The sequence below is a fragment of the Buteo buteo genome, chromosome 27 (assembly GCF_964188355.1).
Source record: "Buteo buteo chromosome 27, bButBut1.hap1.1, whole genome shotgun sequence".
Lineage (NCBI taxonomy): Eukaryota > Metazoa > Chordata > Aves > Accipitriformes > Accipitridae > Buteo > Buteo buteo.
This window is the reverse complement of record NC_134197.1, coordinates 12539180-12566566: the sequence shown is the minus strand read 5'-3', so window position 1 is coordinate 12566566 and position 27387 is coordinate 12539180. Positions and strand designations below refer to the sequence as shown.

The 27387-nt window shown below is 38.1% G+C and overlaps 1 protein-coding gene across 6 annotated transcripts in view; it reads right to left on the bottom strand.

Annotated features, from left to right (window-relative positions):
- Positions 1–27387, bottom strand: part of LOC142045157 (uncharacterized) — a 100024-nt gene that overhangs the window by 65818 nt on the left and 6819 nt on the right. For 5 of the 6 annotated variants that reach the window (XR_012654534.1, XR_012654535.1, XM_075058354.1 and 2 more), the window contains exons 5-19: positions 26853–26990; positions 25823–26012; positions 24626–24753; positions 17853–17956; positions 16158–16323; positions 14530–14712; positions 11294–11446; positions 9837–9981; positions 6687–6845; positions 5842–5960; positions 4471–4752; positions 3290–3445; positions 2649–2833; positions 1661–1843; positions 133–224 (exon numbers count right to left, since the gene is read on the bottom strand). Coding sequence is in view for 4 of the 6 variants with exons in the window: in XM_075058354.1 (XP_074914455.1) it covers positions 133–224; positions 1661–1843; positions 2649–2833; positions 3290–3445; positions 4471–4752; positions 5842–5960; positions 6687–6845; positions 9837–9981; positions 11294–11446; positions 14530–14712; positions 16158–16323; positions 17853–17956; positions 24626–24753; positions 25823–26012; positions 26853–26990 (2383 nt within the window). In the remaining 2 variants the exon portion in view is untranslated. Of the gene's footprint in view, positions 1–132; positions 225–1660; positions 1844–2648; positions 2834–3289; positions 3446–4470; positions 4753–5841; positions 5961–6686; positions 6846–9836; positions 9982–11293; positions 11447–14529; positions 14713–16157; positions 16324–17852; positions 17957–24625; positions 24754–25822; positions 26013–26852; positions 26991–27387 lie in introns of those variants that run through there. The other variant, XM_075058357.1, reaches the window with a different exon arrangement.

Below are 27387 nucleotides of genomic sequence, written 5' to 3'. Positions count from 1 at the left end.
TGCAAATGAACATTGCACTGAAGACCTTTTAGAACTAATATGTAAGAGAGAAATTCTACTGAATAAGATGATCCGTTAGGGATATTTCAGACTGATCAAGCTTTCTAAGACAAACATAATAGTTAGACTCACCTCCCTCCCCAGTGCAAGATCTGGTTTCTGTGTGGTCTTGGAAAACATCTGTATCTTCCATCTCATCCACCACTGTGAAGTAGAGTTTAGAGCTACAACCAAGAATTTCAAACAGTCACATAAAAACAATTATGCTAAAGTTACAGCAATATTTAAACAAAATTCTGTTATATGCCATCTTGTCCCAGATGGGAAAAACAAGAAAGATGAAGTTCTGCTAAGGTCAGTCTACATTTCTACTAATTAGCACTGATTTTTATCCACAGTTTCCATGTTTAATCTGTCACTATCTTGAGATGCTTCTGCAGTTCTTCACAGTCAGTATTGGATTTCCCAGTTCTGTGCAATTTGGTATGGTCAGCTTATTCCAACTCCACTCACTGCCTGGCTTCTAGACATTTCCCCACCCACCCCCCCCCCTTAGGGTATGTATGGACATCAGTTTTGTTCCAGTCTTGCAGTTCTTCCAGAAATTCAGAACTTCACTAAACTGCTTGTACAAGAATCATGGTCTCTGCACTTGATGGGAGCAAGAGCGTGAATGCAAAATCTAATAGACTCTACAGTCAGTCTTTTGTTCAAATAAAGCACAATATAGGTTTGTAATTATTTTGACTTTCACTCTGGTCTGTCATCCATCCTAGCTGACAGAAATAGAAGTACATTAGTAAGTTTCCCAGAGTCCTAAGGGAATGGATGGTTTAAAAGCAAAGTCCAGAGCTTTTTAGCTCTTTTCTGAACTGCATATCCTATAGTACTGCAACGTCCCAAATCAAGAGAAACCCAAAGGAACAACAATCCACGTACTGTAAATACTTCATTCACCTGTTGTCATGTCTAAGAGGCATGTAGTTGACATGTCGTTTACAATATGTGCCTTCTACTTGGACTTCTATCAAATCTAAAAGTCCAAAGAAAAGAGAAAGCCAGCAGAAAAAAAAGAGCTAAAAAGCCTAGCTTGCATTAACACAAGTAATTAATTTGCTTAACATCTGACAGTTTTTGAGGTGGTATTTTACAATGTAACTTTCACCTAGCATTAAAGAACCTAACTAAAAACTCACTAGAAGGGTATGAGCACACCTTGTTAGTACTATATTCCAAATTATTCCAGTGTTTTGCTAAATACTATTCTGTACCTGGTTTTGCTAAATACCATCTGTAGAAGTAATGCTCAGCTTTTCCTCCACTTTAATTCCCTGAACTAGATTCTTTGGACACTAAAGTTCCAGAAACAGCACTGATATTCAGTAGAAAAAGACAGGGGAGTATGAAAAATTCATTTACATCTTTTATCATAAGGGTCTGATTTGAATGTACGTTTTTATGGTAAAACAATGTAAAATGTACAGAATAATTTCCCCTTCCTTTTCTTCTGAATGGCAGATTTGGACTATGAGTCAGACTGAAACAGTTTGTTTTCTGACAAACTGTATTTCTGCTCTATTAATGAGCCTGCCAGTTAAGTTCTGATGCAAGAAAGTTATTACTTTTACTATTTTAGGAAGATATCCTTGCTTAATCTTACCTGAAATTAATTATCTCCATAGATTCTTCTGGAGTGTTCAAGAAAACTTTGAGCTCTTGCCCTTTTTTTACCTGGATTCCCCCATCAAGACTAGTAGATGTCCTCATTCCTGTTAACCAGCTTAGGCCAGCTTGTCCCAGGGTCCCCACAGTTCCCATGTGGACAGAAAGCTGGACAAACGCACTGTTGAAAGATTCAGATACATATTCTTCTATGAAAAGCACTTCCTTTTAAAAGCACTTAATTTAAACCATAGGCTGCTCATCCTCTTCAATAAATACATAGTGTTTGATGCTGTAACACAGTATATTCTAACATTAAAATCATGAGAACTATTTTGTTTCAGGAAATAACTTAAAAATTGTATGTACACAGACATACACTTTCTAACATGAATTAAAGTGTAGTTTTGCTGTATCTCCTAAGTAAGGGATTTGAACCCAGACTTCAGCATGAAATATCAGGAAAGGGAAAGCAATTAGGATTGAGTATCACGGTGTAAGTTTATCTCTGTCTATACAGCACTTAGTGAAGTTTAGTAAATATATTCAGTATGCATAAAAAGCTACAACAGCCAGGTAAGGAAACACAGAGTTAAATCATCCATCGGTTGTAGATCCATAACCTGTAACTGCATGTCTGATCCTGAGAAAAATAAAAAATGCCATCCCCATAACAGGTAAACCATTCAAAAGATCATCTGCATGCAAGCACTTAGGAATTTGATTTAGAGATAGGGAGGAATGGTCAGCTTAAAACAGTACTGAAAAAGCACAGCAATAGAGTTCAAAATCAGACAGGCACAATAGGAAACCACTGCTGTCCTTATAGGATAGCAACCATTCAGCAATTTAAGGCTGATGACTGCTTGAGTTCTTCAGGAATCTCCTAACTGATTACCATGGACATTCAGACAAAACTTTCACATCAAAAATTGCTACTTGACATCAGGAATATGTGAAAGTGACACATTTGTAGCAGTTACTACCTTGGCTTGATATATCCATTTAGAAAGAAATTTGACTGTTCTTTGAAATCCGCATTCCCTTTGATTTTTATGTTGATTGCTGCTGAGGCATTGACTGCCAGCTGAACAGGCAAGCCTGAAATTGCTGGAAACTGCAATTCTTCAGTGGCCAAACTCAGCCTTTTATTAAACTGGACTTCCTGCCCCTATGGTGAGAAAACCCAAACAAACAAAAACTGGAATTTTATTTTGCATAATAAAGTCATCATTCAAGAATTTTTCCAGATAAAACTATCCACTGCATTCTTCTGCTGTGAAACTGTTTTTAACTGAGCTGATTTGGGAAATAAGGTAGAAAGCAGCCCAAAGCCTGTATCTGGCCAGGGCACAAATTAGACACTAGTCCCACCCAGCTAAAGAAATAATTATTTTTCATTTAAGCATGGATGGATTTGAATGAGAACAGCAAGACATAAGAACCATAAGACAACAGAACAAGTCTTTGCCTAATGAATTGAATGCTGTTTAAACCCAATACATACTAGTGCCTTTTAGAGTTCAATTTAGAGGAACAATAAGTAATATTTTGTATCTTTTACATATCTGTCAGAATGTAGTTTCTCAAGGCATTTACTTTCAAATAGAAAAAAGGTTCCTTTCACCTTCAGAAGTTTGACAGCCAACTCAGCCAGATTTAAAGAATAATGTTTCATTTGTTTTCTTAAATCTTCACAATCCAAGAAGCTAAGTTCATTTCCAAAGATCTTCATGCTTAGCTCACATTTCAACACCTCCTTTCTCTCCATTCTCTCAGTGAACTGACGTGATAAAGAAACAAATCAGGAAGAGAATGATGTTTATATTAATTTCCTTTCAAACTCATAACAAGCAGTTCCTCAGTGCAGGCTATGTTATCAGTAAACTGACATTAGGCTCCCTTTTATAAATATTTCAAGACCACTTAAGACCCTGGATTAGTACCTGTTCTTCCCAGCTAAACATCAGCTCCATACCACAGAAACTGACTTTTACTATGAACACAGGTAATGTCTAGTCCTAAGATGACTGGGCAAAAGGACAAGTATTGCAATACATACCCACAAACAGAGGAAGCTTTGAAAAACACAGTCTCAATTAATACAACATTATGGGTGCCATGATTGCTAAATAAACTGCTAAGAAGTAAAAATTTTACATTTTCCCTCTTTATGAATCAATACAACAGCAACACAACATGAACATGAGCTTCACTGTAAGAAGAAACTCTAAGATGAGTCCCAAGTAGAGATATGGTCTAAGACAAACGAAATAATTCATGGTCCCCAAGTTTTCCTGATAATACATCAACAGTTGAAGTAAATTCCCAAAGCTTTCCTGTTACATACATAGAACATAGCTCTCTCCAAACATGGGTAAATTCACAAAGGGTCAATGTAACATCTGACATTAAACTGGGAAGTCAGACCACAAACAGCATGACTCAGGAACTTAATATCAAGCAGCTGTTTACAGTGCCACAGAAGTCAACAGACAAAAGGACATCAGTATAAAGAGGATCAGAGCTCAAAATAATGAGAGGAAGCCCAAAACACAGGGAACATACTCCCCTGGCTGAGAGTCATTGTTTTGAGACAATAAAACAATCTGAAAAACTGAAAATCTGGCTCTTTGTTGCTTTGTATTTTATGCAGCTGTTAAATTCTCTGGAAGTGACTGGAACTAGTTACGTATGCTTTATGCAAAGGAGTCACAGTAATACAGAGCAGTCGTCCAATGCTAGATGGGACCCTAAGTTTAACTGGGGAATGTCACTAATTTTTCCAAGATTTACAGAGTCAGTTACCTTTTTTACTAACTCACTCATCTTACTGTACTTTCTTCTAGGACAATTCTGGTTAGCTTTTCTCAACTTTGGCTTGCCAGACTTGGTCACAAGATAGTCAGTGGGGCTGTTTCGCTTCAAAGTCAGCTTCCTCTGGTTGACTTTTCCTGTTGTTTCCACGGGGTCTTCTGACTTGTGGTTTCTTTCATTAGTGTTTGCAAAAAAATAGTCACTGAAAGTAGCAGACTTCTGCCCAAAAATCTTCTGCATGAGAGCCTCAGCATTCTCTAATCGTACATCAACCTGGGGGAAAGCATATGGCATTGAAAAGCCTGACAATGAGATGCATAAGCCATGTCCAGTTCTATAGGCAGAAATTAAAAAAATACATCCAGATGCAACCTTTAGGTTTTTGTACAAAGAAAGATTTTTCATACAAGATCACAGTGATCTACAAAGTTTAGTATCCTACCTCATGTAGCATCCAATACTAGATATTTCAGTATTAAAACTTTCCAGTAAAAACTCTTTAGTTTGTTGCTAATGTGAAGCTCAGTACAAAATAAAAATCCTTTTTTATTCAGGTACTGTTTCATTTACACCATGATGGGACAGTTTGAGCTACTGCTATTTTAGCATGTTACAAACAGCATTTTGATTGGAAAACACTAACGCACCCTTTTAATGCTCCTGAAATAAGATTCTGATTGAAGTTTGACTAAAATAGTATTACTAACACATATAAATCCAGGGCATATGACACTGAAAAAAAAATATTTTGTTACCTTGCAAGCTTAAACTGGAAATCTGAAGGCTACATTAAATTCTTTCTTTCACATACACATTTTTACCTGCAATAAAGGGTCCATATGCCAAACACTGCTTTCTCTTGGAGGCACATCAGAGGCACAATTAAAAATGATGAGGTTGCAGGCAGGCCATTTCAATATCCCAAGTACTGAATGCTCAATGGGACTAAAACAGTGACTTCAGTTAGGTATATACGACTCTACCTCCTGTATTGAAGGAATGGTGTACCCAAGCCAATCCATTTTCCACTGTAAGTCAACTAAAGGAATCTTACCGTCCTAAGCAGGAGCTAGACCAGTGTCTCAGAAAGCACTGACTTTTATCTTTCATTTGAATCAACAACAAGAGCTGAATATAACTTACTTGACTAGTGTATGGTACTATCAGAGTGAAAGTGGTTTTATTATGACTAAGTCCATCACACAAAGGAGTCATGAGTCTGAGGCAACTTTGCTGTAGCAGTGAAAAGCATACCTTGCTAAAGGAACTGTAATGGGAAATTAGAAAATATTTCTTTTTACTTCAATACACCAAGTGTCCCTTGAGGAGAGGGATAAAAAAAAAATAAATCCATAAACTTGCCTCCAGTAGATTTATAGCCTGCCCCATAAGGTGAACAGTCAAATTTGTCATGACTGATCGTGGTAGAAAAGATGCAGGAGAAAAGACCACTGATGCTTCCATATTTGCACCTGCACCAGCTGCAATAGAAAATAACAGATGTCTGTCATTTGGACATCAGCTATTCTTATATACTTTGCAAGTCTCATTGTTCTTTGGAAAACTGCAACTCTGCTCATTAAGAAGATGAATAAAACAGGTGAATAAAGAAGGTGAATAAAACATTAAGTCAACAGGTGAAATTATTCAACTTTTTACTATAGCAAAGACTAACAGACATTACTGAAAGCCTGTTATCTGACTAACACTAAAAGAGCATTTACAATACATATCGTACACAATAGCACTGGAAGAGATGGACAGAAAATCAAAATGTTACTCTGAAAAATATTATCTAGTGTTTTTGCTAAAAACAAATGATGAACAAATAGTAAAATAGGAAGGAATTAGCCTGGATCTTTTCTTATACCAAGGAAAGTACATGAATCAGAAGAAAAAAAAATACATCCCAATCCCCTGTTGCTGCAAAGGAAGCTCACTAAGGAAGGAATCAAAAGTTGATGTTCACAAAAGTATTCTAAAAAGTTCATTGGTTCTTATTCTCCTCTCTCATAAAAGGCAAAGTTCCATGGTACCTGGCTTGCTGGAATTACATTTGATATACTCCAATTAAGGTCAAAGCAGAATCAAGCCTACATTTGCATATCTGGGTATGTCAAAAATTTAAATTCTCTAGAGCAGAAAAGCCATGTGGGATTTTAATAATCCATATGCTACAAAGCATTCAGTTCTAAAACTCCACAAACCTGAGTGGAACGTGACATCAGAATATGATGAGTATTTCCATGTCTCCCGGTCAAAATCTCTGCTAAGGATTTCATCAGGAATAGAATCTCGAAGGTGCTCCTTCAATGGATCATCCGTCTCCAGGAGCTGAGAGAGGTGACTCCAAACAAAGGAGCCCACTTAAATTAAACAAAGAGGAGCATTTGGAAATTAGAGAAAAATTAAAACAGTTTTAAAAAATTGATACAGGGAACCGTTTCCCTGACCACAACAGAATTCATTCATTTTCAGCACCATTAAAATCAGTCTGATGCACCTATATTTATGACAGTCAACTTATTTAAACACTGTCTTATTCTTTCCAATATGGCATGTGAGGGGCCATTCACTCCCTAGTTTCATTTATGCTTCTTAGCTAACCTAGGCAGAAAAGGAGGTAAGGTTAACCTACTTATGCACTGTTTGCAAAGGATCTTCTGTACTAAATTCAAAGGAATGCTGCAAAAAAAAGATACAATTCTAATACAGATGTTAGAGACAGACTATGCAGCTCAAATAATATTGGACTCTGTCTGTTCTTCAAAGAACAGATGCAACAGAATTATTTAAAAGATGGTTTTAAACTTCAACTTTGGCAGCATCACTCATTTTGCTCTTGAAAAATCACTGACCCACTGTACTGAAACATAAAAAAATTAAGTCTGGGATAGCCAGCAAGCACATGAAAATCTTAAAATAACTGTTAAAAACTATAAGCAGGAATAAACAAAGCCTTTTAAAGGCAAGCATTAAGCAACTTTAAATATAGGGAGGTCTATTAATCAGACACCCTACATGAACACTGGCAACAATATTGGTGGACTTGTAAGAGAAAATTGGCAATAAAGTTTCTTTACATACAACAAACAAATCATTCCAATACAAAGAATCTTTCTATACTGTGCAATGTACATTTCCAAAAGCAGTTCCAAAAAGAAAAAAAAAAAAAAAAAAGAAAAAAGCAGCACACACAGTTGAACAGTTGTGATTCAGAATTAATATTTCTGCATGACACCGTGCTGATTCATGGTTTGGCCATGTATGCACTGTGTTGTAGGGGGCAAACATATTCCGTGTGTTCTGGAGTCTGGTTCTTAAATAGAAGCTTTTTTTTTCTCCTGAAGATAAAAGATATTGGGCTCCAGTGCTAGTTCAATGCACAGACACTGAATACTGATATAACTGCATTTTTCACAATACAACTTCTTTTGTTCATGTTGCTTTTTCTGAATGTGGCAACTAAAAACTAGTATGTGCTCTATGCCTCCAAAAGCACTTGTTACTCAAAAGTCTATTATATGAATTATTTAGGTGTTACATCAACCGAAGACAAAGGAAGGAAATTAACAAAATTCAGGAGTATTGCATTAAATTGTTTAAAACATACAACATTTTAGATGGACCTATGGACCTCTTTCATAAATCAGACAATTTATTTCTTTTGCACGTAGCCACAGAGGAGAGTGGGGGGACACCTTGACAGTATTTTGCAGGCTTATGCAATTTCTCTCTGTCTGAACTCTAAACAGAGGGGAACAAGTCCTGTCCAAACCACAAGCCACATCATCAGATGAATACAATGCTGAGCCTGAACTCCTAATGGCTGCAGGATATACTGGTCTGGACATAACATCCTGATAAAATGGATACATGGCTTCAAGTTCAGAGCTGGCTAGGATCCAGACACATCAGAGTGCAGACAGAGCCTGCTTTCATCTGCCTGCAAACAATCTTATAGATACGCCTTTCATGTTTGCTCCTTCTTGACAGATTTAAAAGCAAAGGATTAGTTTAGAGGTATTCTTTGTTGAATGTGGTAAAACAATTTAGGAAAAAAACCTCCACCCAAAATATGGGATCAGCTTAAACATCTGTGTGCTTTGGTAATAAAGAGCTGATAGGATTCTATGCTTTTATGGAACCTACAGTTTCATTTCATACTAGCCCAAACACCTTCTCCTTCAGATAAGCTACTTAAATAAAATTATTACTTTTAAACATAGTATAGATTTTCTACTCGGCATCAGTTCTCAATTCAGTCTCTCATGTCAGTAATCTGGCTCAGATCAGACAATAATTGATCATGGAACCACAGAAGCAAGAAGCATAAATCAGAATAAACTATTAATGATTAAGACATTATACTTATGCTAACCTTTTCCCCATTGACTGCTACACTGTTGGCCAGCTATCATACATTTGGATATATGATTAACACCCCTCACAAATTCCTTTTCACAACATTCCTAACACAACATGTCCCAGTTCCCGCATTTTGCTTTTTCCCTGTGTTATAAACAGTTTCTTGATGCCATTTGTTTGCCATTAGATCCACAGTTCTCAAACTGTGACCCTTAGGACTTTCAGTTGACCTGAAGAATCGCTTCTGGCAGAGTGACGAAGTACCTCCTGCTAAGCCTTGATGCTAACTGCAGGAAGCCTTAAAGTTCCTAGATACCTTAAACCATCTAAATGAAAATCAACAGGCCTGTCTTTGCAGTCTTCAGATCTGCTTAGTTTCTGTCTAACGCTATCTTTAAATGTGATACTGTGATCAATATTAAAACCATATCAAAACTGATATAAAATAACTGCAAAAGAGGATAGTACCAAAGAAAGACCATGGTAGTGAGTCCTTATAATAAATATTTGTATTACATCAAGTAAACAAATGTAAATGAGGAATTTAGGAGCATTAAAAAGGTAATTAAGGATAGTTCACTTTATACCTGCAGCTTGCAATACTTTTTTCTGCCACTTGTGTCTTTCTCAACCTAACAAAATGTAATTTGCAGTTATCCATTTATATTTCTAATACACTAAACATCAAAGATGTTCCATGCATTTCTTTCTCAAGAGCATTCAGCTAATGAAATGTTGCCAGTAGAGGGAACTAATTCTGTGAAGAGTCACTCTTTACTATTTTTAAAATAACAGTATCACAATTCCTATACAAAATGTGGCAATCATACAAATAATCTTTTAAAAATGACCTATAAAGTATTAAGATTAATTAAAAATTGATATAGATTGGTACCACCACACCTGCAAAGTAAATCTTATACTGATGTAAATCTTACATTGATGTATCATTTAGGAATCTGTAAGATTTCAGTAGTTGCTTGGCTAACCTTGACTGGATGTTTCTTTCAGCAAAGTCTTTTGTACTTGTTTAAATAACTCTTCATGTGGACATTTCATTGCAATATAATAAGCAGCAATCCTTATTTCCACATCTTCGCTGGTTGCTTGATACAGCTGAACTAATATAGCATTCTAAGACAAAAAGATAAAAAGATAACCAAAAACGAAAAAGACAATTATTATTTACTCCACTAAAACACCTCATGTATGCACTTTCAGATACAGGTAGGTTTTTCTTTCTGAAAGAGATAGCTATTGCTTTATACCTGACAAGGTCACTTCATGCAACAGGCATACGAATGTATGTATATATTCTCTATACTACCTTGTCCACAAATTTCCAGAACAAACTGTCATTATGACCTGAATCCTATACCAACTAATTTATTCAGGACTGTCTGCAACACAAAACCTCACTTGCTAGCACAACTGTTAATGATGGTTTTATTCCACCACAGGGGAGAGCTGTTCTATTATATTTCATACACGCACCACAGCTAATACACACACAACAATGGCTACATCTTTGTTAACAGGCTATTAAGATCATTACTTCTGATCTCAATCAAAGGGCAGGACTGTAACAAATTTATTCTGTTCAATACTTCCCCAGTATCAACAAATACGAATTGTTTGGTCAACTGCCAGGAATTAAGACATTAGTGACTGATACTAGTATCATTTCTATTAGCATTTAACACCCCCAGTCCACCTACAGGGTTTCAGTTTAGCAGTTCATTTGCTAGACAATGATGGGGTGTATGACAACATATAGACTTCATACTTTCAACAGGTCTAAGGAGCAACACCAAGCTTTGTAACTACAGAACAAGAAGATTACGCCAATCCATGCTGCAATTAAATTTTAAAAAGCCATAGAAAATGCTTCTCCAAGTGGAATTCCATGTGGAACCTCTTGTTCTTCTGGAGGAGGACTGCCAGCTTTGCCCAGGCTAGCACTCCTGGCTTTGAAATTCTTTTTAGTATCAAGTTGAGATAAACAACTTTTGTGTTTTCTTCTATTAAACCATTAACAAAACATTCTAACTATGACAGCATATTGCCAATCACAACAAACTTCTCACATTAATACTTAGCATTTCAGAGAATGATACAGTGCAACAGACTATAGGAAAAATCAAGTACTGTGGGTTTTCAGCCATCACTCACACAGACATAAGCCACCCAACTGAAGTAACTTTTTAAGAAGTCACAAACATTACCTCAGTCACTGGATGTGTTATCTCAACTACAGCAAAGCATAATATAGGTCCATTCATCGGGGTGGTCCTACCAACCTCTCCAACAGCAGAAGAGCTCTGCTGGAAGACACGTTTACACTTGTTCCTTATTTATTTGCATGTTTCATAATTATTCCAGAAAGTCAAAACTCTGGGACAGCACCAGGAAGCCGTCAGTCATCTGCTGGCAATAAATCACTTACCCTGACAGAACAGGGAATGCGCCTGAAGGCCTGGATAGCAGCTAGACGAATTTCAATCGGATTACTTTTCAGGGAAGCACACAAGCTCAGAACAGGAGCTAGCGAAGCTGCTGCCAGTCCCGCATTTCCAATGGCTTTTAACACCAGTTGCATCTGTAAATACAAAGCAAGGTAGAATAAAAAGTTCACCACATGTTGTCAGCTGTACATGAAATTCTATTGCATTAACATTTTCTGTGGGGAAAAAAAAAATTCTCTCATTAAAATGATTGTGGGTCATTTAGGGTGTTTACTGCAGCCCCTATTGTACCAGCTATATTCTGGCTTCAGCGTGAGCACAAGGCTCATATGAATATGGCCGACTGTTCTAAGGCCACACAGCACTTGTAATTAAAATCTGGCTTAGACCTGGTGGAATACAAAAGCTACATTGTGATGGAAAAGCAGAAGTCATGGATCTGATGTGCAATAAAAGTTTTTCAAGTACTTCAATATTTTGTTCCTTTTGATCACAGTAATTTTGACCTTCTAGTGATTCAGCACAGAGTTCTGGACACAATAACCAATTTAAAATAGTAATTTGTCAACAGATGCCATAATGTTACCAGTTTTCTCTGCTAAACATACACAAAACCTGTGCACCTTCAGAACCCAAGAAAGCATGTTACCACTGGCAATCAATGAATCTTTAATGACAAGCTATATTAAAGTTTAGAGCCCAGGGACTTCAACGCAACATCGTGCCTGATTTTCCTTTTACCAACAGTCCCCTAGAAACAACTATACTGAAGCCAACACAGTTAGAATGTTCAAAAACCTTCCACAACTGTTTGGGTCAAAGACTTCCATTTATTGCTGGTTTGGGACATCAGGTGGGAGGTATCTCCTGTTCTGCTCTACATATTCAGTAAAGTTGTCATAGTCAAAGATACCTCTCCCGCACTTCTGTATACTCACTCACTGCAACATGCTGCTGAGTTTCAAGAGGCTGCTCTTCATTCATCAGACAACTGTGTTTCAGCTGTAAGTTATGGAACTGTTTTCAAGAAGCTAATGAGACTCGGGCAGTCTTTCTCACCATGCCCCTGTTCATCAGTTCCCTGTTCTGATTTACTATTCTCTTGGCTAATTTTAATCAGATTTGTTGGAAGACAAAAAGGGTTAAAAAAGGCAAAGTTTTCATGAAAAAGGCAATTGGGCGTGTGTGCTAAAGTCAATTTTCTCCACAGCAGCCTGTATGGTGGTGTATTTTAGATCTGTGACAAAAACACTGTTGATAACACAACAAAGTTTTAGCTATTGCTGAGCAGTGCTTGCACAGCATCAAGGCTTTCTCTGTTTCTTACTCCACCTGCTCAGCAAGTAGGCTGGGGGTGGGTAAGAGGCTGAGAGGGGACACAGCCAGGACTGCTGACCTGAATTTACCAAAGAAATATTCCAAACCATATGGCATCATTCTCAGCAATACAACTGTGTGTGTGGATGGAGTGGGGGTGGTTCCAAGGTATCCACTGCTCAGGAACTGGCTGGGCATCAGTCTACTGTTGGTGAGCAATTATTTTTGCATCACTTTGGGGTTTTTTTGGTGGGTTTTGGGGTTTTTTTTGTGGGTTGGGGGGGGGGTGTCCTTCACTTACTAAACTGTCTTTATCTCAATCAATGAGTTTTCTCAGTTTTGTCTTTCCAATTCTCTCCCCATCCCACTGCAGGCAGAGTAAGCAGGTGGCTGTTTGGTGCTTAGCTGCCTACCGGGGTTAACCCACCACAGTAGAGCCGAGAAGTTAGTGCCCTTCCCCACAGAGAAAGATTGCAATATAAACTGAATAGACATTTGCTTCATTTGGTCAACTGCTAGCAAACTGGCATGTATAGGCATCCAGTGCAGCAGCACAATCCTAGCTTGGAACTATCCATATGGCACTGCCCTTGCCCAGCTGGCAGCAAGGGATGCAAGAGTAAGCATGGAGAGAGCAGATACTCAGGTGACCATGCCAATCCCACTGACATTCCATTAGCGACATTGATATCAAAGCTTCTCTTGAAAATACCACTCCACATCCACCTTTGGGAACTTAAATGGCTGTTTTTATCTTTTTAAATACTTCTTTCTAAGGGCTCAGTAGAGACCAGTGAGGCACCTCTGACAGACATGAGACCACTCACCAGTGCGGTGATGCCTCTTTCTGATGGAGAGCACAGATTTTAAAAGATACATCACCTATTCCAATTTTTTCTAATGAGAGTGATGTATCCCCAAACCATGTAAAATCCCAATTCTACCAAAATGAACTATGAAAATTTCATACAGCACATAGTAAGAAACTGAAAACATACACAGAAACTATGATTCTATGGCTGATGGGAAGACAAAAAAGTTCAGCAATGGAATCTCTTTTGTTTTTTCTAATCAAAATTTTGTTCAAGGCGCCCAATACATAAAATCTAGGTTTTTTAAGTTATTCCTTTAATAAATGGTGTAAGAATTAAAAGTTAACAGACTGCTCACACTGTATGAAGAAAGATACAAAATCCGTGTGTTTAGCTTGCACACTGGAAAATTAGAGAGACACAAACACGAGACAAACGTAGCTCTTGGGCTCTTACTGCTATGTGATACACTGTCACTGGTATCTCTATTTTCTAAGCATGATAAGGAAGAACCGATTGTTTAAGTAGATCATCAAACTTAAGATATAATGATATTTCTTCAGCAGAAAATGTCAATTAAAGATAAAAAGCCCCAGAACTGTGACAGGAATTACTCCTAACTCAGGATCACACACAGCAACTAAGAACGATTTTCCTCTCCTGTTAGTCTCCCAATATCATGACTGACTTACAGCCAGTAACACTGTGACTCAGCAGAACTTATTAGCCAGCAATAACACAGCTAACACTAACTGTACATGATTTTGAGTCAAAAAAGGAATAGGAAACTTTCATCAATGTGCCATTTTACAGGGGAGTGATGGGTGTTCTTCATACCGATCAGCAGTATGAAGTTTGCTTCATCAGTAGACCCAAGACTTTTCCTTATTTAAACACACAAGAACACCCATGCTGATAGGTTGTACTTGTTGGATTACAAAATTTTATCTGCCCATCCTACCAAAGAATATTCATTTACAAAGTTTGTATTCATGGCTTTCTGGAAATCCACTGAATGCCATTTTCATCAAACAAGTTCTAGATCATAAAGTAAAGCATTATATCATATGCTTCTGTATGACTGATACCTCACTGAGTTGTTCTGAGTCTTGCACAGTACAATTTCCTCCCAAAAATTTCCCAAGAGTCCTCATCACATTCTGCACAGCAGGTACACCATCACAGGAACTGTAAGCTGAACAAAACCTATGTAAGAGAGCAGTTACTCCTAAGAAGCAGCTCTGGCTTGCTCCTGGTGATTTCAGCAAAGGCTGTAAAAACAAGCAGAAAAAGAACAGGGTGTTTCAGAAAAGTGATTGTCATGATTACTGTAATATACCACAGAAAATAAATGCATCAAAATATTTAAATACTAAAACTCAATCTCAACAATGCATATTTACAAACAGCCCTTAAAGGATTTAAACAAGCAAACAAAAAAGGACAACTCTGCAGAGATATAGTGGAAAATTCTTCCACCTTCACATGTAAACATAAAGGCTAAATTAGTGTCAACATGATATAGACCTCAGTTCTTTTCACAAGAACTCATGCCCTGTGTGCTTAGGAAGGAGTGTGAAAACAAATCTAAACTACTTTCCAGGACACTCAAAATAGTAAAACACCCACCAGTACAGTTTCTCTAAGTCCCATCTCAATACTTAGCAAAAAGCACTGACAGGTCAGTAAGTCACAGGCAATTTACCCATTTTTAGAATGAAAATTAATTTTTCTGTCCCATAAACCTGCAAATTTCAAATTTTTGTACTCTCTGAAGCAAGCCTGTTAACTGTTGAAAATCCCACCGCTTCAACCAATGTTTGCAAAACCCAAATTAACTCAAGGTGAATTATTTCACGCAGATGCTGGGGAAAGCCTGCTAACACTGAGAGCTGGTTTTTGTAGTCCTGATCAGAACCAATATGACTGGGAACAGCAGGCTGTGATATACTCCGCAAGATTCTCCATGGCTGATCAATGGTTCATGAGCACACAAGTCCAGCAGGCATAACATTTTACTTACTTAAAAAAAAATAATTCTTAATGGCTTATTTAAGCTACAGGACTATCTATGATTTTACTGCCCGGAACTCTGCAGCTTCACAAAACAACATAGCAAGCCCAACTTCAGACTCTAAAAGCATGACAGATTACACTGTATAAACCCAGCAGAACAACAGATCTTTAAAGGAAAAATATAGTACAAAATGGAGCCAGTATTACTCTGCATACAATTAACTTAGTTAAGGAAAAATGTCAAAAGCTGCAATAGAACTGCATATACAAAGGACTGAAATGTCTCCAGGTGCTAAATACGAAGCTTGTAACAGACCAAATCGGAGAATAAAACTCTCTATCCAAAGCAGGGAGTAGCTGCAACATCATCATTCTCCTCACACTGACCTGACCTTGAACCTCAAAACTAATTCGCCTAAACCAGTCTCTGGAGTCCACAGGGCAGTTTACAGTTTGGTTTTTGTTGTTTTTTTTTTTAAAGTCTCAAGGCTACAAATGCAAATCTAGCACCAGTGACCAAACATAACTGCATCCTCTTTTGGAATCAAAATTAAAATAGCCAATAGTTTCACCACGAAAATTACCTTGACAGATAGACTTTTGTATAAATCTGTGAAAAAGACTATTACTGTAAAATCCAAAAATTATGAGCTGGCTAGATTGATGATAAACTAAAAAAGAAAAAACAACACCCACTCACAGCAAGAGATTCGATCATGCCTGAGGTGGGTTTAGGAATGAATGAAAATGACCAGAAGAAGTATTCCACTTTGTCTTCTTCAACTTCTCCGGACGCTATAATTTCTTTCATTAGGACAACACATGCCTCTGTAGTACAAGATGGGAGAGCCTCTATTAGGGGCTGCCTGTAACACAAAAAAAAGTACAGCAAATCTAAAATGACCAGAATACTCAAGAATCAAATAACAAACACATTAAGGTTGGGCTTCTTTCAAAGTTAATAAAAGTCCACTGGCTTAGCAAATGCCAGATTCCACAGAAATCAACATTATCCTTTGGTTTAGTGACCTTAGGGAAATATGCCTCAGCCAAGATGCGATGAAGTGTATTGGTGTTTCAAGAACTGTATGTAACCAGGCTTTTAAGAAAATACTCAGTTGCTTTCTCTGAAAATGAAGCCAAAACATATCCCAAGTTTGACTTCTAAAGACTGAGGTACCTTAAAGCTCTGATTTTTTATTAAGGTGGTTTTTTTCTTTCATTTCACCAATAACATGAAAATATTAAAACTGAATTGACTAGCTTCTACTTCCTGTGCTTTTTTAGACCTTATGTATGTGGAACGGTTGCACCAGCATGCAAGACAATACACATTTCAGCTCTTCATAGTCCCTCTGTAAATATTCTGTACCTACTTCCTATACCGGTGGACGGACACTTTTGCATTAACTAGGAAGCAGTTAAACTAAACTGGGTAAAAGCACTTGCATCAAAGTAAGAGAGTAGTTTGCATGGGATTCTTTTTAGCTCCTAAAGTTAATAACCTTGTCCTGAGTAAAATTAGTCTAAAGTTAATATAGAAGGAGGCAGAGTAGTTTAGATTACTATCTAATATTTAAGAATATTAGCATGACTATTTGTCAAAAGGTGAGAATAAACCTCAGCCAAAACAAAATTTGCCCCTTTTGCATGAAGTTTAAGATATTGTTACAAACATAAAACTTGGCATTAGATTAATTTCAAATAGGCTGATGACATTTTGTACTGAAACCAAGTAAAAAAAAAGTTTCTTTGTTTACACTCTTCAGACTATTGATTTTGGAGGGAGAAAAAAATTGTACTGATTTTAATAATACTGGATTAATATTTCTGAAAGTCTCAAACCATTGCATCAGAACTATTCCTGACTGCAGAGGAGCGGGTGCCTTGATCGTTAAAGCTGCAGTTCAATGATCGGTATAAACCATCCTGAGATCAGGCTGCTGCTGACAGATGTGGGTCCACCATGTCCATACTCCCAGCCTAATGTTTGTCTCCTCTCCCCCAGGAGTACTAAGGGCACTGAAAGAACAGGTCCAGGTAAGCTTTTTCATAACAAATGGCAGTAGATGCTTAAAACCAGCAGCATTGATTTCCATCTAAGCCATGACTCAAGTTTCCTGTTCACATTGTTCCTGAAACAGGAAGTCTGTCTGTAGGAATAGGCATGGGACAGGAAAGTCTACTTTGTACACAACATTCATTCAGTAAGGAAAGAATATCATCCTTCTGTCACATAAACAAGATCTGCAGTACACATTCTTCCTTTAAAGTGCTCCAAATTTAAATCCAACATTTGGGCATGGATTTAAAACATTAATCTATTTTAAATATTTACATAACATTTCTTTCCTCTCTCTATATATTTTTAATGCAATTACTAAAGGGCCCTTACCAGTTGTCTCTGCATTTAAATGAAGATCTTTGCCATAGCGCTTTTAAGGCCTCAAGAGAAAGACGTCGAAGCTCAAACACGAGAGTCATGAAAAGATCTGCAGTCTGTAAGACAGCACAACAACAAATGTAATATTATAGCTGTGCAGAAACCAGCTTTAGAGAATGGAGCACAACAAGAGACTTTGGGTTATACCAGCACTGCCGTTGACTTAACAATGTAACCTGAGAGTAAAACCTCCTCTCTTCCCTGTGTCTTTATCTTCCTTCCCTCCCTTGCTTTTCTCTTCAGGCTGCAAACACATAAGGAGAAGGGCTTTCACTTAGGATGATCTAGCTGTACAGTTGAAGCTGAAGAGTTAAGTTTAATAATTTATTTGCATGTGCATGGCTGAAAGAAATTAAAAGCAATTCACAGTTGACCCACACTTTTCTGTTAAGTGAAGTAGCTACCTGTAATAGACTTTACATTTAAAAAAACGCTCACTTCCACCCCCCACAATTTATATGGCAGTATCAGTGTCCTATCAGCTGAAACAAATATTTTTCAGAAACTACTGTCTCGAGGTACGTTTGGATGTGTATTACATTACCAGCAATAATTTTTATTTTCTCAAATGTGATGCTGGAAATCAAATTAATCAAATATTGAATTGAACTGATCGCATTACCAAGATGACAGAAGCCTTTCTGGTTTTATGGAGTACAAATCTTTCAGTGTCATCCTGACTCAAACCAGGCTCTGTATTACCTATCCAGCCTATCCTCTGCTGAGAAAGGAGGATCTTTTCTCCTTTTTTCAGATTATTTTCATTTGCACATACAGTATTCATTGCATTGTTATTTTGGCCTCAGTAGAAGCTTTTTGGAAAATGGTGTTTTAAAGGCTAAATAGCATGTAGACGTGTTCCTCTGAAACCTGATCCAAAGTTCAAGAAGGGAGATAGGTCTCATTACTTAAAACATTAGAAGAATGTTAAATACAGTAGCTTGTATGTTCATTTTAACATAACTTTGCAATGTACAAGTTTTAATCATGGTCCATGTCATACAGATTCACTTAAATTCTTTATTCACTTCAGATGTGAAAGGCTTAGACATAAGACTACTGCTCTGGTTCCAAAGGAAACATTCTTCTTCGTGTCAAAATCATACAAACAAAGTCTAATTCCACTAAGTCACATTTTCAAAGGTCTGGGGAGAGACCTACTTTGACTTCCTGACCTTCCTTCCAGGAGCTGCTTCCAAAAGCAGTGAAAAATTGGAATAACCCAGTGCCAGCATTTGATTTCAATTTAAGACTGCCAAGACATTTTCAGTAAAAAGAAGCTGTCTTTCAGTAAGAAGATGGAGTAATTTCCTACTGTGTTGTTTGATAGGCTGAGGGAATAATTTGTCAGATCCAATACAAACATTGTTTATGTTTTTGTTCCTTTTGGACTTCTTTTCTTTTTAGCAATACTACATTAATTTCATCAAATTGAAATTTATTCTCGTATATGAAGCCCTACCTAGGTATTAATTCCGATAACATTTATAATTCCATTGCTAAAATTCAGTTAGATCCCCATGTATTCCATTCCGTTCCTTTCCATTCCATTCCATTCCATCCCATCCCATCCCTTCATTACCTTTAAGGTCTCTTTTAAAAAGAAATTACCACTCTGAACACTATGGAGCTAGTGAAACAGATTACATTTCATGGTCTATAAAATATTCAGAGAACTACATTTAATGAAGCTCTTCAAAAGCATTTGTAAAACACAGGCCTTGTGTGCCTTTTACACAGGCAAATACACTATGGGCAGCACGATTAGGGGAGCTGGGGAACCTCACAGATGTCATCACAAGGAGCTGCATGTGCAGCTGCTGATGAGCTCAGGTGGCTTATCAGCTGGAGGCCACAGCACAGTTCAAGATAAAATTTCCAGACTAATAGATTTTCAGGTGATGTAATTTTAGACTCTAGACTAACTTCATTCTGCTTCACACCTGCTGACTAGACAAGCTCCCATCTAATAACTCAGTGCAAACTTTTGCACAGAAACAGCTATTTTTACTTTCTAATAATAAAGCTCTAGAATGAACTGTCTGGTCAGATGGGCTGTTTTTATTTTTTAAGGTAGGTTGCATTGAAATTGAGCTGTCAGATAAACAATAACCTCATTGTAAATTCCTCTATTTGTAGTATCGTAACAACAAACTACATGCAAATTTGGCTCCCATTCCTACCCCTAAATAAAACAGAAGGAAGCCTGGCTTTTATTCTACATAGAAACTTGCTTTTCCTTCTATCTGCAGACTTACTGTAGCTCTAAAAAAAATAAAATAAAATAAAAAAATTCCTCTGAAAGCATAAACATGGGATAGTTTAGATGAGAAGGTAAAGTAGTAAAATGTTTCCTAATAAAAGTGTTTCTATTTATGATATAAAGAAATATTTACCCTTTGAAAGCTTGACACCTTATTTGCTGCCAAGTATGAGCCCACATAATCACAAGGGAGGCTGCTTTGAAAATGTGTTCAATGAACATCTTTGGTTTTGCCTACTAATTCATGTTCTCAATGAAAGTGTGAGGCCTTCTCTCCAGTAAATTTAGTATACCTCTTTGGAATTACATAGCTGTCTCTTCTGTATGGAACTTCTGGTTTTCAGCTGTCTGATCTCTTTTTTCAACTATACATATGTTAAAGAACAAGTGATTTCCTTGAATTGAAGGCCAAGTGTGAAATCAGATAGAGGTGACACACTCTTCTCCCTGAAGTCCACTGGTTGAACAGCTATAGTTATTCCCTCCCTGCCATGGCATAAATTCCCTTCCTTCTGATCCTCATCAGTTCTTATTTGGTTTCTCACCTTGCCAGTGAACCTTATTTCACCCTCAATTTCAGGAAGGATGTAATTGTGCCTGGTCATGGACCAGGTTTAAGTGACCTAACAGGCCATTCCCAATACTATCTTCTAAGGCTTTCCAACTCAAGGCAGACAAAGACTTCTGTTCCTGGTAAAGTTATTATTATAGTCATACAGAAAAGTAACAGTCGAATTTCAAGAAGCAAAATCATCCACATAAATACAGTATCTTAATTCATCCTGATAATCAGAACATCTTCCTTTCCTGGGAAATAACTGTTATACTCCCTACACCCACAAGTATTCTGAACATGTAAATCCTAGCACCCAACTATGTAGTAACTAGGAATTAGAATGCCTTATGAGAAAAACATTGGTAAGACCATGCCCTAAAGGTAAACTTGGGTCAGACGGGGTACAGGAGTTGGACAAAGTAAATCTGACATACGCTAGCCCACACTCCTTAATGCATACACAGCCACATTCACCAGAGCTACCAAACCAGCATCAAAATCCAGACAGCCAAATGTAATGCAGTCCCCAGTAGAAGCTGTGTGACAGGCTTCCTTTAAGCCTCTCTCAAGTGAGGGTCCCCTTCTCCCCATCCCTTTTGACCATTCTTTGTCAGTATGCAGCTTGTTCACTTAATGGTCCATTAGCTAATCTACATCCACATTGAAATTCAATCTTGTCTCATAATAGCATTAAAAAATTAAACAACAACTTTGCTTCCTTGGAAGTGACACAGTCTCCACCTCCATTTTCTTATCCCTTCACTGTTTTCCCTGCAGCTGGGGATTTTCCCTTCCATTTATTCTTGGGTTTGTGTCCTGAAAGAAATGCATAATCTCATCTCATTCAGAGTCAAACAATAAGGGGACAAACAAGCTATACATGTGTAACAGCGGAGCTGTCTCCCAAGCAACGCGGTGGGCATTCCCATAACTTCTTTCCTGGCCCAAAGGACATTTTATCGGTTGGAATGAGGGATAATAAAGATCCCCTTTGAAATGTATTGTCACACAGAAGGAACACCCTGAAACAGTGAAAATGGCTGACAACCAATCGAACCCTGTGCTGGGACAGGCAAATGATGAATAATTCACCTCTTTTTTAGGCAGTGGCGCAGACAGCAGCCACTTGTGCTAATCTTAGTAATTTACAAAACAAATTTCCCACACATGAAGCCAGTGGGCCTCTTTGGAGACAGAAGTGACATCCCACTGTTACTGGGAAAAAACATCTACCATTCTTTCAAAGACACTGAATTATGGGCATTCAAAAGAAGGTAGGATCTAGAGAAAGTTTCTCAGGTCCACTGCAGTAATTTCTTTCTGCAACATTTTCCAAGCCGTATGTAGCCCTCTAGTCTGTTCCTAAATGCCATTACATACCACTGTTATAATAACAGCCACATAGAATTAAGCATGATCACGACCGAAGAGGCTGCTTTTATTCTACATTAGCAAGAACCATTATGTTTATGGTTCTGTTAGCTCTCTATAGCCCCAATCTCCCTGGCATGCAGCTAAAAAAGACGGCAGACTTGCTTATAACTCAGAGAGAGAAACCTATCCCATATACCACCAGAAAGGCCACCTGCTGCTTTCTCCTCAGCCCTGTGCCGAGGTCTTTGTCAGGCTGTGAGACCAGGTCAGACTATGACCGCCATTTAATAGGTTGGGAGTGACTGCTAGGGTTGTAATTTATCATAGCTGACTGAAGTTGGCCGCTTCGGTTGTTGTGACTGTGATCCTTCTCCACACTGTGTCTTTGCCTTAAGTCTCACGCCACATTACACAAACACCTCTTGTGCTCATTAATCACAGCTAAAGCTAAGAGAAAGGTGAATAGCCGTAGTATATTAAACAGGCACCACTGGCCTGCAGAGCTGTAATCTAGCGGTGCACTCTTCTCCAGTCCCCACAAAGCCTGTGCTCCATCTCTCAGTATCTGTGTCCCCCTCAGGGAAGAGGCAGGCAGAGCTTTTGTTGTTTGACATGGGACTTAACCTAGACAAAAGGAAGGTGAAGTGCCCTCTCCTAGGCTAGGTCTGAAATTTTTATTAACATCACTTGTACCTATGTTCATTTACAGGAGAGATCACATCTCCATTGCACAAGAAATAACCTTGCTCCAAAGTACAAGCAATCTAACAAGACAAGAACCTCAGAGGACAAGGAATATATCGGGAATGAGCTGACTGAACTCATCAGTGGCAAATTCATGGAGGCACCAAGGCCAGTTCAGTGCTTTCCCTATTAGACCATACTTGTTCTCTAGTAATATCCTGACCATGAATGACTTAAACAAGAAGTGTGTTTTTCTATTTTCCAACTTACATTTTCTTCACATTGTGCTATTACCAGCAAAAAACACTCCATCTGAAGGACAATGGGATACAAAGTGCCCTCTCTTTTACGCCATTGCCCTCAGTTCATCTCAGGTCAGCAATGATTAAGCACCGTCATCTGTTGATCCTTCTGTATATAACAGGTGTTCTTGATAATCTCCAAATTTCACAGAAGATGGGGATCTTCATTTCAAAGACAGTGACAAATACTAACTGATCCAGCTTCTGCCAGTATCAACAAAAATCACAAGACCTGAGCAAGCTAAGGAGACAGGCAGGCCCTCATCTAGAATGATGGTTGTCATAGAAAAAAATTAAGCCACTGCATGTTCTACATGACCAGAATATTCCACCCTATCTTAGCAGCATTCACCAATGAAAATGGTTTACGTGAGAAGAGATTCCCTCTGGACCCAAGCAGCATCCCCAGAAAACATGATGGTTATTACTAGAATTCATGAGAAGCACATGTAACCAACCAGCCAAGATCCAGAGGCAAGGGCTTCATGTGCAAACTGTTTTGCAGGGATGAGGCAACAGGAGAAGGACTGCAGAACTCCAATAAACATAGAAACAGCAGCGCTACCAGGGGTAGTATCCCATGCTAAAGCTGTAGAAAAGGGTTTTTACAATTAAGCATCAAAATTGTCAGTGATAACCTGAACCAGACACTTTTTTGTTTGTTTTTCCACCGCAAAACAAAAATTTGGAACATTTTCTTTCACGTTTATTTAGAATACAGTTCAAAATTGCTTTTGCCCAATATTCAGGGGCCATATGACATTTTGACTCTTCAGTTTATTGTTTATATAGGAAAATGACACTTCAAAGCATTTTATCTTTCTATAATTCCACATTTAAAAATGCTCCCCAAAATGGAAGGCTTCAGTATTTCAAAATTGCTGCTCTCCTAGTGTCCTGGTTTCAGCTCGGATAGAGTTAATTGTCTTCCTAGTAGCTGGTACGGTGCTATGTTTTGAGTTCAGTATGCGAAGAATGTTGATAACACAGTTGTTGCTAAGTAGTGTTTAGTCTAAAGTCAAGGATTTTTCAGCTTCTCATGCCCAGCCAGTGGGAAAGCTCAAGGGGCACCAGAAGTTGACACAGGACACAGCCAGGGCAGCTGACCCGACCTGGCCAATGGGGTGTTCCATACCATGTGACATCACATCCAGTATAGATAGAAACTGGGGGGAGTGGGGGCAGGGGATCGCCGCTGGGGACTAACTGGGTGTCAATTGGCGGGTGGTGAGCAATTGCACTGTACATCATTTGTACATTCCAATCCTTTTATTATTACTGTTGTCATTTTATTAGTGTTATCATTACCATTAGTAGTTTCTTCTTTTCTGTTCTATTAAACCGTTCTTATCTCAACCCACGAGTTTTACTTCTTTTACCGATTTCCTCCCTCATCCCACTGGGTGGGAGTGAGTGAGTGGCTGTGTGGTGCTTAGTTGCTGGCTGGGGTTAAACCACAACACCTAGTCACCTCTTACCTATGTAGGAGAACTCTCAGACCACAAAGGGCCTTACAAAGAAACGGACGTTATGTGTAAAAGCTTACCTCAAAACTCACACTATGTGCTAAGCAAAGTTTCCACACTAGTTCAGTCAGTTCTCCTCCAGTGACTTCCCTCTCAGTTTCTTCCCTTTCATAGAGCATGCTGGTTACATACAGATCCTCAGAGTCCACTGGAAAGACATAAGGAAAAACCAGATATCTGGTGGTTGCTGGCCATTTGCTATGGTTAACCCTAAATACTAGGGGAAAGTTTCTCTCTGAGCCTTTATTTTTAATGTAAGAATCTCTCCAGTCTCAGTAAAGCCAAGGGATGAATATGAATGCCTGCAGTCAGGTTGAATTTAAGAACACAACAGAATAAAGGCCTAAAGACAAGTGTGACCTAAAAGAAAGAGTTAGAGAAACAAGACAAAGATACTAATGAAAAAAGTCCCACTTTCCATCAATATGCCTCTTACAATGGCCCTGCTACTTTACATTCATCGCCCTTTCCAATTTTATCTAATCACTCTCTTGGTCCCACACTTCAACCTCCCAAAAACTCTACAGGAGATCTAGGTGCCAAGAAAAATAAATGGCTCAGCTCTTAGCCTCTTCCTGAGGAAGAATCTTGTCATCTTATGTCAGCATAACTGTACAAAAAAACAAGTGTTCTGGAAATTTGGATTTTCCTTTTAAAAAAACCCACTATTTAGAAGCAGACAAAAAAATAATACCAAATGTTTCTCAACATTTAGAGCTCAACTTTAAAATCTTTCCTCAGGCAAGCCTCCCATTCACTTCAGTAAAATCATTCTCCTAAGGAGAGGCACAAGAGCAAAGAAGGAGCAAAAATTAAAACAGTTCTCAGACATGGCATGTCCTTAGTTCCATTAGGACTTATTTATTTACTTATTAGGACTTATTTAGACTTCATTTGTACACAAACCAGGAATTGTCCACAGACACAGGAAGGCTGATGCTCTGCGTACAGGGGGGCTAGGTATTTAAAGTAGGCAAAAAAGAGTTGGCCATTATTGAAATCTATCCTTTGGAGACCCACCCAGCTTTGTTAGAGCAGGCCCCAACTCCCAAGGAAGGGACAGCTCTCAGTAGCCCAGCCTGTGAAAACATCTGCTTTGGTATCATTTCATACATTAAAGGAAACATCAGGTGCAAAGAGTTCTCGTGGGCAAGGCACAGTCCCAAGATTTTTTGAGGAAATAAATTTACTCTATTTTAGCAGAAACATCATGTTACCTTTTTTGTACAGTGTCTCTGTTTCCACTTGAAGGAGTTTCAGCAAACACTGTGTCTGCGTCTTTGCCCCGCTGCCCTTCTGAGAGAACACTGTAACAACGTTGGACTCGGTACACTTGGCCTCTGCCAGGACTCCAGCCTTAATGCTCTGAACACATTCCAGTTTGGAGGACAGGATCTGCTGCTCAGACTGAGAAGAACAGATACTTCAGGTAAAGTCTTGATCAGCTGTGTCAGCCTGCCCAATCCTTTCTCTCCCAACTTCCCAGAGGATTCCAGTTCTGTGATACACTGTGAAGTCTCTTGTCTAGACCTTTGACAGAGGCCAGCCTGTGGAGGTTAATACGCTCTTTATTTTTAGTCTAATTTTTTCATCACTGAAATGCAACTGCTATTAACTTTCAGTGACAAATGGTCTCAATTCATTTAAGTTCACAAAGCATCAGTGTTAAGCAGATCTTTTTGGTCAGCAGAGTTGAGAAAAGCAAAAGGCTGGTAAATTATAACTAGCTAGTACAACACAAGAAAGAAGTAATATTCACCGAATAAAAACAGCACAAGATACAAACATGGACTGTATTTGCCGTAAACAGTGGAAAGCTGGAAGTTTGGCTCTTAGAAAAGCTTCTACCCTTCCAAAGTTTTCTGCAAATAACAACTTTCTTTGCATAATGTATTTTTCTTATCCACATCTCTTATTCCTCTCTTTTACAGTCTACTTTCAGTTTACCGCTATAACATATTTTAATGACAGAGTTTAATCCAGGCGCCTAACAACCCCTTGCATTTATACTATAATGTTCATCAACTACAATGCAAATCTGCATTAGAAAGAAATTCTGTGAATAACAGGCATTACAGGGACAATAATATTCATCATTTTTTTTTGCTAATGATTCAAGTTTGGGCAGACACACACAAATACAATTGAGCATAAATGACTATTCAAAAATGTTTTCTTTTACATTATGACTCTTCAAAAAAATTAAAAGGCCCTGTGGAAGAATCAGTGTAATTCCCCAACACTTACCGACATATGAGGTAGAACAACAGACTGCACAGAAGTAAAACCAGAATACCGATGAGAGCAGAGGTTTAAGTCCCTTGTCTTGACAAGAATAGGACCTTTTCGCTGATACCTGGTTGGGCATATTCCCAGAACATCCACCTAGTAACAAACGTACAGTGTTGAATCACACATGCGCACATACAATACAAGCAGGTATTATGGGCTATTACAATTAATTTTAATAATTGCTTTGTTGTAATAACAATGCAACAGAGATCTAAATTCTCCCTTGCAGGACACTGGCTTCTCCACAAAAGCCATGGAAAGGCAAATCATTTTAAAGACCTTGGTCAAACTTTATAATAGCCAGAGTTTGTTGATTTGTTTAACTTCACTGTGTTATTACGAATCAGACCATTTACAGACATGTGCTTTTTCATTTAATATTTTGTGGGTTTGCAGGGAAGCATTAATTCAGAAGAGCATTTCTACTTAGAAGAAATGTAATTACATATGGGTGTCCCAAGACTTATTGCAGAACATCTATTTAAGCACT